Genomic DNA, 12017 nt, shown 5'->3' on the forward strand with positions numbered 1-12017 from the left:
ACTTGCCTTTACCGACGATGAAGAAAATTTCGATCAAGAACGTCCAGAAATAGTACCACCTGGACAGGCATACTATTAGAACTAAAACACATAAAATATGAAGCGTCAATTCTACGTCTGAAAACGTCGCGTATACGCCTACATTCAAAAAAACTGAACAGACAATTGTATCACATGAAATGATACATTATTTTCAATTCAGAGTCGAACTAAAATCTCACTAATTAGACTTCGCTCTGATGATCGAAATAAATACTTCGACTCGGATATCGTATCTTCGAATCAATAATGATTATCGAAACGAAACAGACTATTGATCACATGAAATAATACGACAGGAATTGATTGATTTGATTTAATCCAACCACAAATGTTCAGAAATTACCGAGAAATCGCCTTCGAAAAAATGACGACGAATCCGACGAAAATCCGAAATTTCCAACTTTCCCCTTTTTCTTTTTTTTTCTCTTTTTCTCTTCTTCTTTTTTTCCTCTTTCTTCCTTTCTCTTTCCTGGCTTCTTCTTCCAAGCTGCTTCGGCTCTTCTTTGCTCAGTTGGCTGCTGCTGCCTCTTCGGTGATGCACGGCGGCCAGCAGCGGCGCAGGCAACCGGCGGCGGCGCGGCGCAGCGGAGCGGTGAGCAGCTGCAGCGGCGGCGCGCAGGCCGGCGGACGGCAACGGCGCAGCACGGCTTGGCGAGCAGGTGGTGTGGCGGCGCCGGAGCAGGAGTGGTGCGGCAGGAGGTGGCGCGGCGCAGACGGAGCAGCGACTGCAGGGGAGAGAGAGAGAGACGCGAGAGAAAGAAGACGCGGGCGTGAGAGAGAGAAGCGGAAAAATGCGAGCACCCGAAGTATCTGGATGGATCGGGTTGAGGACCGATCCATCCGATACTTATCCTCTTTTTTTATTTTTATTTTCAAAACAACGAACGGTCTAAATTTATTGGACTCGCTACGGGTCTCAAAGTGCCCGGAACAGACATATGAATAGCAAAATGGGTTCGTCTCGACGAGATGAACGCAACCACGGTCTCCGATCGGCCATACGAGCAACGGATCAAAAAGTCAAAATTCGGTCAAATTCCTTTCATTTCTTTCCTCCAAAAATTCGGTATTACATTCTTCCCCCCTTAAAGGAATTCGTCCTCGAATTCTGCCGTTTTCATAGCAACTATGGAATAGAGGTAAAATATTTCAAAACTTATGACTCACCAGTCTCAAAGAGCTCAGGATACTCCTTGCGCATTCGTTCTTCAAGTTCCCAAGTAACTTTTCGTTCTGTTTGATTTGTCCAAAGGACTCTCACAAACTTGATAGTCCTCCTCCTCATAACTCGCTCTGAGGAATCCAGAATACGTACTGGGTGGCACTTTACGGTCAGATCTTTCTCTATCGTAATTGATTCAACATCAATTTTATGCTCAGGGTCTCTCAGATATTTTCTTAACATAGAACATGGAAGACATTATGTACTCCACTCATTGAGTCTGGTAAATCAAGACGGTATGCCAAACTGCCTACTCGGTCTGTGATTAGAAATGGACTAATGTACCTCGGATTAAGCTTCCCAGAGATACCAAAACGTACAATACCTTTAGTTAACGACACTCTGAGAAGAACATAGTTACCAACTGAAAATTCTAAGTCTCGTCTCCGAATATCTGCATAGCTCTTCTATCGACTCTGAGCAGTCAACAAGTTCTGATGTATTTGGTACACCTTCTCTAAGGTTTGCTGGACCAAATTTGGACCAAGTAGTGATCTCTTTCCAACGGAATCCCAACACAAAGGAGAAACACACCTTCGACCATACAAGGCCTCAAAGGGAACCATCTAAATACTAGCTTGATAGCTATTATTATAAGCAAACTCTGCTAAAACTGGGATACAAATTTAAAATCCCGATCTGAAATGATCGGTTTTGGAACATCATGCAACCTCACTATTTCCCTGATATATAAGGGAACCAAATCATGTGCTGAACTGGTTGTCTTCATTGGAAGGAAATGTGCGGATTTGTAAGCCTATCCACGACAACTCAAATAGCATCTCTGCCTCAAGGTGAATGAGACAGCCCAACAACAAAGTCCATAGTGATATGTTCCTATTTCCATTCTGGAATTTATAAGGATTGCATTAATCTTGCAGGTCTTTTATGCTCAGCCTTTACTTGTTGGCAGACACCACAAGCTGCAACATACTTAGCAATATTCACTTTCATCCTTTTCCACCAAAAATTTTGTTTTAGGTCTCGATACATTTTGGTTCCACCCGGATGAATTGTATAAGGAGTCCGGTGAGCTTCTCTCAATATATCCATTTTCACATCTGCCTTCTGTGGTACACAGAGACGTCCTCTAGAGCGTATTGCACCATTCTCATCAATGGTAAATTCCTTTGAATTTTTTTCATCGAAATCCTCTTTCGAACTTCTAAAAGAAGACGATCATATTGTTGAGCTTCACGTACACACTCAGGTATAGCAGATTGTATGATCATTTGAGTTTCTTTCTGCACAGTGCCAGCAAAGCAAAAAGATATCCCCATCCGATCCAAATCTGAATGTAAAGACATTATTGCTTTAGGTACACCTGTTCTACTAAGGCGTCAGCTACCATATTTGCCTTTCCGGGATGATACTGAATTGTCAGATCATAGTCTTTGATTAATTCTAACCATCTTCGTTGTCTCAAATTCAGATCTCTTTGAGTGAAAATATACTCGAGACTCTTATGATCAGTGAAAATATCACATGACCCACCATACAGGTAATGCCTCCAACTCTTCAAGGCAAAAACCACTGCAGCCAATTCTAAGTCATAAGTGGGATAATTCTGTTCATGAGTTTTCAATTGTCTGGAAGCATATGCAATTACCCGACCTTCTTGTATAAGCACCCAGCCAAGTCCAATCCGAGAAGCATCAGTGTAAACTGTGAAACGCTTACCACTCTCGGGCAAAGCTAAAATAGGAGCGTTCACCAACTTATTCTTTAATATTTGTAAACTGACTTCACATTCATCAGTCCATACAAATGGAACACACTTCTCGGTAAGTCTAATCATAGGCTTTACAATAAAATAAAAACCTTGTATAAAATGTCAGTAACGGCCAGCGAATCCAAGAAAACTCCGAATCTCTGTTACATTGGATGTGAACTTTACCATTTCGTTGCCTTCTCACTCTTAGAAGGGAAAATGAATCCAAGAACACACAACATTTCTGTTAATACTATACCAGCCAATTATGAGACACTCTCTTCGACTAGTTCTAATACCAAGGCATTAGTTGCCTAGAAACATCCTAGCTTGCATTTTTTTGAAGTTTAGATTTAGATTTAAGGCTAAATTAGAGTTTCAATGTGATCTAGAGATGCTCATGGTTCTTGCCATTTAGATCATCAAATTAGCTCAAATTTGTTGCAATATTGATTTAATTGTGTAGATTCACATGATTCTAGTATTATATTTTAAAAATGTAGCTAGAATGTGATGTTTTTTAGCCTTAGGAGGTTTCATCATGTATGGGAATTTTTTCTCTAGATCAAGATCTAGGGAGAGGGAAAGGGAGAGGGAGAGAGAGTAATGAATTCACATTATTTTGAGCCATAAATTTACGTCAATGTAGATTCAATTGCGTAGACATATTATAATCATAACAAGCCCATATTTTCCTTTTTTTAAAAAAATCTTTTTAATTCTGATTTTCAAATTAATTAATTAATATATCTAATTTTGTGGTTGAAGTTAAAGATGGACAGAGTATGGATGTATGATGCGCCAAGACATGGAGAAATATACATCAAAGGACCTGAGCATCGGAGAGTTCCTAAAATGATTACCCCATATGAGAAGATTGATCTATCTGATTTGATGAAGAGGTGGCTTCTGTCCTCATCAAAACCAAATGCATCATCCGCTCAGGAATCTCCAGCGAAGGGCGATCTCACAAAAGAGATCGTCAAAGAATTAAGTACCTCACAGATAGATTTCGTGCCTACACTGGATGTTTCTAAGAAAAATGAGCATGGCAAGCCATTTCTGCCATCGTTTCAACTCTAAGAAGGTCCGTGGGAGATGAGGAAATTCCACGAATGGTACATGAGGGCATGTCGCACGAGACTCTCCATAATCACTGCTTCTGTCCCCGCTATCGTTTATCTAAGCGGAGACAACTACCTTATGTTGGATTTTAAGGACATGCACGCTTTGTTCCGCTTCGAAAAACTCAACGTCAATCTCATAAGCGTGTGGTGCCTGTAAGTGCCTACAATCTACCCCTACGTTCATATATCTACCAATGTATGCTATAGAAGCTAATGACTATTGACTTGTTCTGTAGGATGCAATTTAACGATGCGGAAAAGTTGAAGAGGCCCGTCGGATTCATTGATCCGCAACGAATTTTCCAGCCCAATATGGTCGTGAACATAAGGACTGATGACCCTAGGATTAAGGGGAAGAGTAAAAAGGATAAAGCACGGGTCATAAAAGAAGCGACCAAAACAAAAAGGCTCGACATGTCAACCTACATAGGAAGGGCTACGCTAGAAATGCAGGACAAGGACTGCATCTTCGCTCCCTACAACTTTAAGTAAGTGTGATACGTTATGAATCTAATATAAGTATTCAACTTAGTTGATCGATCAAGAATCTAACATAAGTATTCATGTAGCAATCACTATATTTGTATAATGTTGATGCCGAAGTCGAGCAGACTCGTGATCCTTGACTCTGCCGATTTACAACAAAAATCCTACCAAGATTTCATTGACGTTATACAGAGGTAAAGGAAATCTCTCATACTTAAAATTCTTATAAATTATTTATGAATTGATAATTAATTATTGGCATTCGAATAGGGCCTACAAGTGGTATGTAATGAAAGGTGGGATACACGATGCAGACAAGCTGGATGCGATGACGGTCCGTACACACTTTCCGATAATAACACACTTCTAATTCTTGTATCCCACTATTAATGACGAAGAGTTTTATTGAACTAACGAATACGTTGCATTTTTATTTGTAGTGCCACAAGCAATGTTTCAATAGCGTTCTTTGTGGATACTATGTTTGCTAGATTTTTAGGTAAACAGGAGGTACACAACGAACCCTGAGGACGTAAGTTATCATTGCGCCTGCACATTCTTATTTGGTTATGTTTCCGTTGTCAGTAGTGTTTTAACTCTTTTAGTTATGTCTTCAATCTAGGCAAGGATGATCCAATGTGCCAACCAAGCTCTCACCGACAAAGAAATCCAAAACGTCCAACGTGACATGTGCGAGTTTATTATGCACGAAGTCATCCACAAGAACGGCAGACTTTGATCGCGGAGGCGAATTAGCTAGCCATCCAAGGCTTTGTGTGTGGGAGAGCGACTCTTAGCTATATAGGCTTGTGATGTTGTAAATATTATTGTACTTGTGTTAAATATTGAAATCTGTGATGCTATGTGATGCTATTCATATTATTATTGAAACTGTGTGAAATCTAGATGGAATAAAATATATTCTAATTATTTTTTTGAAAGAAATACATACCACAGGCGGTTCTCTTACGGAACCGCATGTGGAAATCTTTATATCTAAGGCAGCAGCTAATGTGGACCGCCTGTGAAAATCAATTTTCAAAGGCGGTTGACATAAAGAACCGCCTCTGGAAAACTATTTCCACAGGCGGTTTATTAAGCCAACCGCCTGTGAAAATAGATTTCCACAGGCGGTTGACATAAAGAACCGCCTGTGGAAATCCATTTCCACAGGCGGTTCTTTATGTCAACCGCCTGTGGAAATCATTAGCCTTTGGTTCCAGGCGGGTGCGCTAAACGCTTGTGAAAAGACGTTTTCACCCGCCTGTACAGTATCGTTCTGTAGTAGTGCGTACTTCCCTTTGAACATCGGCTCTAGCGCTTTCCCATCTTCTTAACCCGAAATAAAATAGCTGAGGAAAAGAAGATTCCTTTTAGCAGCGTCCTTCCCAGAACAACGGACTATCTTGTACGCCAGTTGACTGGCTTGACGACGACTCGGAGTTGCTATGCGCACATGCATGGCCTTGTCAACCATGGGAGGCATTATGATTCTTACTTATTGGGTGTTTAGTTCTTAGTAGGAGGTTTTATAGAGCTATATCGTATAAGTAAATTGAGAGGAATTACGGTGGATAGAGTTATATTTGTTGAAAAGAAGATTGTTTAGTTAGTTGGTTGTATCTGACTAGACGGTCTCGACTGAGTTTTTATTTGGTTAATTGAATCTAAGACCGTATAAACGGATGCAAGAGTTAAGATTGTGATTGGTTATTTATATAAAAATAATTTTATAATATTGATAAATGATCTGTTTACATAAATAGATACAGAGTCTGTATCCGTCGAACCATACTGCAAAGTGAAGTTTGAATCGAGCTTCATTCTCAAGTCAGAATGAGACCGTTTATTTGCACCAATCAAACCCATGCTGTCACATTAGAATTATGATTCCTACTACATTATGGAGGTCTAGTGGGAGGCTGTACAAACAAGAAACAAGCTCACAAGCCAAGCAAGAAGGTTGCATCCAAAGCAAGTTGATAAATGATCTGTTTACATAAATAGATACAGAGTCTGTATCCGTCGAACCATACTGCAAAGTGAAGTTTGAATCGAGCTTCATTCTCAAGTCAGAATGAGACCGTTTATTTGCACCAATCAAACCCATGCTGTCACATTAGAATTATGATTCCTACTACATTATGGAGGTCTAGTGGGAGGCTGTACAAACAAGAAACAAGCTCACAAGCCAAGCAAGAAGATTGCATCCAAAGCAAGTTGAAGCAGCAGCTTCATAATGTAACATGACCATTGTGTGGTGGACATTAATCTTCTGAATCAGTCCGTAGTTGGTTTCTTCTCATGATGTAACATCTAGGTTATTAATTTGGTCGGTCTTCTTCTTATGGAGCCGTCCCTTCCTCGACAAGGTGACTCGTTCAGCATCCCCGGTTACGGGTCTTGGCCACACAGTGGGTAGACTCGAGTTTGGGCACACAATGAGCGGTGCACAATCTTCGGAATCAGTCGTAATTGTTTTCTTGTGGGAATGTAACATCAGGGAGACTTCAAGTCAGCCAGTTTTCTTGGCGCGTCTATAGGGAGCTGTCCCGGTCCTTTCTCACGCCGTTCAGTGATTCGCGGATGGTACCTAACAGTGCGTTGATGCTCCGAGCGCCCTCCAATTCTTTCCACGTTAAGGATTAGTATATATATTTGCAAAGGCAATTGACTTAAAAGCGAAAAGTATGGTACACTTGTACAATGCGTAAAAATAGTTGTTGAATCCCTATTACTAATTTAGAATAAATAAGTGTCAGCATATAAATAAACCAAATCAAATATCTTCTTCGATATAATTTTCATTTTTTTATATGTCACCTTCAGTCTGATTTATTTTTAACTTGCATAGGTTTGTGAGACAGCGGCAATCCATTGTACTGTGATGAGGTTTACCAATGTGAGAGCCGTAGAGATTTATCCTAAAAGAATTTGCAGTAGACTTTGACTAATCTTTTCTCTATCGTCATGATTGTTTAGTTGCTGTTATTTAGTTTCGTTCTATATGGGATTCATCTATTTAATGGTAGATATCGTGCGTAGTTGTGATGTATCTCAAAATATTCGTCAAACCTCTCACGATACTAATGATCAGTCGAACACGATTTTACTGAATACACCTAGGTTCGAGACACAGCATTCTCTTAATAAAATCCTAGAACGTCCTCCCCGATGCTTATTTTTTTATCAAAAATATCCAATCCGATCCTGTGCTGTGCATAAGAAGATGTACACAAGAGATGTAGCGCGCTTTTGTGTCAGTAGGACGTACGCATTTTGTGTGGTGCATGTTCCAGCAGGAGATTAGTTGCTGACTGCTGAACACGTTATTGCTGACGCATTTTGACAGCGGAGATGTACACGTTGTTGCCGACTGTTGAACAGTGCACTGTAATCTTCTGAATCTTCAGGTTGACTTTGAGTCAGTCTGTCTTCTTGGCGCATATATGGAGTCGTCCCAGTTAATGTGAGCTATTATCGCATCCGCGTGGGATTATATTCCAGAGCGAACCATCTTATAAATCCACGCAACAACCTCGCTCGTCATACGCAAGCACGCCACCACTCGGCACGGCATTCTTTTCCATCGTCTAAAAAAGCTCGGCACGGCATACACAAACTTGGTCCCATGTCGATGGATCGTCAGCACATCCACCCTGCGTTTCCTTGGCGAGGCTCGTCTGCAAATGCGATGTCCACGCAGCCGAATGATACACGCTCGGTCGACATGTGCCCCAAACTCCATCACGCTGTCTGCAGAGGGCGGACGGAGGAGGTCTTGGAGCGGCTTGTTCCACTACACGGTGCAGCAGCAGCTGATAAAGCCACTGGTATGGTAACAGCTGCTCTTAACTTTTTTGCTTTAGGAGATTAGCAAAGGCTGTAGTATAGAAATTTATTTTCCTTGTACTCGTTTCAGGCATTATTCAGCATGGACGGTGCGACATACTCGAGGTGACCGCCGCGGGGAACACGGTTCTTCACTTGGCGGCGGAGAAAGGGCGCGATGAGCTGATCCAGGAGCTCTACATCAGGTTCAGGGAGAAGGTGAAGAGCCTCCTCTCTCGCCAGAACTCGGCGCTGGACACGCCGCTGCATTGCGCGGCGAGGGCGGGGAGTGATAAGGCCGTGGTGGTCCTCGTCCGGCTGGCCCGGGAGTGCGGAGAGAGCATCCTGGGATGCAAGAACGAGGCCGGGGACACAGCCCTGCACCTGGCGGCGAGACACGGCCATGCCAAGGCGGTGGAGGCTCTGGTCTCCGCGGCGACGGCGGTGGCCGCCAAGCTGAACAACGCAGGTGTGTCGCCGCTGTACCTGGCAGTGATGAGCGGGTCGGTAGAAGCCCTCAAAGCGATTACCACGTGCAGGGAGGCCTCATCCGTCGGGCCAGGTTTGCAGAATGCTCTGCACGCTGCCGTCTTCCAGAGGAAAGGTTAGTTGCTTTGTCTTCTTCTTTATGGTCGCCTCATCGTAATCGCTGATGATTCTTTGTCGTTTCATTTAAGAAGTAATGTGTATTCATTCATTCCAGCGCCAAAAATGGTAGAGCTGCTACTGAAATGGAGGAAGGCTTTGGCAGACGAAGTCGACTGCAACGGCAGCAGCCCGCTCCATTTAGCGTCGTCCGACGGCGACTGCAAACTCGTAGCGGCGATCCTGCGCGACGCGCCATCGAGAACTGTGTACAAGAAGGACTTGTGCGGCCTCTCCGCTCTCCACGTCGCTGCTCAGATGGGCCACCACCGCGTAGCCGAGTTGTTGTTAGAGAGCTGCCCCGACGCCGCCGAGCTCCGGGACAACAACGGCAGGACCTTCCTTCACGCCGCAGCCAACGAGAAGCGCTCCTCGGTCGTGTCTCTTGCCATCAAGAAATTCAAGGACTCCAAGTTGCGTGGCCTACTGGACGCGCAGGACAGGAAGGGGGACACGCCGCTCCACCTCGCGGTGGCCGCGGGCGCGCCCGGCGTCGTGGAGGCCCTGCTACGGAAGGGCAAGGTGCGGGTCGATGTTTTCAACAACGATGGGAAGACGCCCCTTGATCTCGCCGCGGAATCAACCAGTTACTTCACCATGGTGAGCTACTGCACGCATCGATAGATGCACGTGATCATGCACACTAACTTAAACAGATCAATTTGCTTCATAAGACTGTACTAATACTAGCACTTTCGTGCACATGCTTGCATCAGGTAAGCCTGGTGGTGATGCTAGGCGCTTTCAAGGCACAAACCCAGCCTCAAAGGCAGGACCGTCTGAAGCCGTGGGATATCTCCAACATAATGAAAGGGATAGAGAAGACGTTCAACAGCCTTGCGGTGGTGGCCGTGCTCATTGCCATCGCCGCATTGGCAGCTGGGTTCAACGGTGACAATGGCAAAGCGAACCTCGAGCGCAAACCCGCCTTCAGAATCTTCCCGTTTCTTGACACCCTTGCCATGGCGACATCCATGGTCGCGGCGATCCTGCTTGTCTACGGGAAGAGCTTCGTGGCGTCGCTTCACTGCATGTGGGTGTCGCTCAACAGCTTGATGCTGGCCTTCAATGAGGCTTTGGTTAGCGTGATGCCAGCAAACTATCGTTTCGGGTTAATGGTATTAACACTAAAACTAGAGCATAGGCGTACGAAATTCAATAATCACATGATCAATGCGCTAATTAATGTGAAAATTAGGATTAGAACCTGGATTAGAAAATGACATCCTTCGGTTGATGAAGATGCATGCCCTTTAATCAGCACAACAAAATCTCTTGTAGTCGTCCGATCCTTTGGCCGGCCTTCAGATCAGTCACAAGCGCTCTCTAGATTGGTTTTACGGAGAGGAAGGCTGTTAGGGTTTTAATTATCTCTTAATGACGTGATTATCATTATTCAGCAGGCCAATCCCCTCTTTATACAGCGCTAATCTAATTTGGAACCTAATCGTTTTACATTTAGCCCCCAATCAAAGGCTTAATTGCTAATTACCCCTTAATCATAACTTAATCTCGTAATTAATTACCTCTGTATATTAAATTAAGGACTAACTCATTTCCATCGATCACATTATATCTAATCCCACTTGATCGAATGGCCAAAATCATTATTCCATACTCGACATAGGCACCATATCAAGATAATTTAGTCACTACTACAGAAAAGATCACAATTGCCGATTCAAAAACTCAAAAACGGCATCACTGTTGAATTTTAAACTGGCACTATCAGTTTTAGAACCAATAGTAATAGAGTTATCACTATCGATTTATGTTACGAATCGACAGCAATAGTCAATCTCTAAATCTGATATTTTAGGACTAATATTTTTTTTTTAAAAAAAAATAGCCCCTGACGAGTCCCTCTAGACTACACAACCATAACTCACAAGTCACAGTTTTTTCGTGTGAATTATGTACGCGTGCAGTTTGTAGGAGTCGAACCTGAGATATCTCAACTTGTGTGTAACATTCTTACCATCTCACCTATCACTTATTGCTGAGAGCAATGTGATATCTTTTTCTTTTGATCCTTGTTAATTGAAAGTTGTGACAATTATTTGGATATCAAAATAATTTCAAATGAAAAGGTTGTTAACTATAAAGTTATAGATTTTGTCGAGAGCTATTTTCATATAATATTTGTCTCAATCTGATTCCATTTGAAAAAGTTATAAATTTATGAACTGTGACGATTATTTGGGCATCAAAATGGCTTTTTGCGTATTGTTTGGTAAAATAACCATAACTTTTACATACGGAGTCTAATTTTAATATTCGATATTTACTTTTAAAGCTAACCAGGAGACGCATCTGAAAAAATACTCGTATTTACATTGGTATCTTTCTTGACCCAAAAAAGACTCAGAAGATTGTCAACATGACCTTTGAAGTTTTTAGTCGAAAATTTAGCTTCTCCAATTTGCCTGAAAGTTTTTAGAGACATAATGCTATGTCTGAAAGTTAGCACTGCATAGATGTTTCATCAATCCGAGCTACAAACCTAGTGATAAAATCTTTTAAGTTGCAGTTTTTAACTTTGTAGTCATGTGTGCGGCTTTTTCAATCCTACCTACTAGTGTTACACCAGATATGACAATTTACTTTGTGGTCTAGTGCATGATTTTTCTGACTTTTCTTGCACAAATTTTTGGATGATTATTTGAGCATCTATATTGCTTCAAATAAAAAAGTTATGAACTAAAAAGTTGTGGATCTGACCGAGAGATACAATTTTCATATAAAGTTTGTCTCCATTCAACCATGTATGAAAAGGTTACAAATTTCTAAAGATGGACCACTTTTTATTGTCACTGTTGGTTAATATAACGAGCCGGTAGTGATAATATCTCTATTATTATTGCCGCTTCATGGCTGAACCGATAGTGATAATCAAGTATCACTACCGATTTTTTAATTGAACCGGCAGTGATACTTGATTATCACTGCTGAT

The 12017-nt window shown here is 42.2% G+C and overlaps 1 protein-coding gene across 1 annotated transcript; it reads left to right on the forward strand.

Moving 5' to 3' along the window:
* The first annotated feature begins 8060 nt into the window (after window positions 1-8060).
* Window positions 8061-11679, forward strand: LOC133900362 (uncharacterized). The gene is made up of 4 exons (XM_062341470.1): window positions 8061-8421; window positions 8511-9023; window positions 9123-9664; window positions 9781-11679. Exons 1-4 carry the CDS (start codon window positions 8220-8222, stop codon window positions 10285-10287), a joined length of 1764 nt encoding a protein of 587 aa, XP_062197454.1. The 5' UTR covers window positions 8061-8219; the 3' UTR covers window positions 10288-11679.
* Window positions 11680-12017: the final 338 nt, after the last annotated feature.

The sequence above is a fragment of the Phragmites australis genome, chromosome 19 (genome assembly GCF_958298935.1).
Source record: "Phragmites australis chromosome 19, lpPhrAust1.1, whole genome shotgun sequence".
Classification (NCBI taxonomy): domain Eukaryota; kingdom Viridiplantae; phylum Streptophyta; class Magnoliopsida; order Poales; family Poaceae; genus Phragmites; species Phragmites australis.

Excerpts from the sequence above, each read along its gene's own strand:
- LOC133900362 (XM_062341470.1), top strand. The coding sequence starts at position 8,220 with ATGTCGATGGATCGTCAGCACATCCACCCTGCGTTTCCTTGGCGAGGC. Across the intron at positions 8,422-8,510 it reads AGCAGCTGATAAAGCCACTG|GCATTATTCAGCATGGACGG; the intron begins GTATGGTAACAG and ends TACTCGTTTCAG. Across the intron at positions 9,665-9,780 it reads CAACCAGTTACTTCACCATG|GTAAGCCTGGTGGTGATGCT; the intron begins GTGAGCTACTGC and ends TGCTTGCATCAG.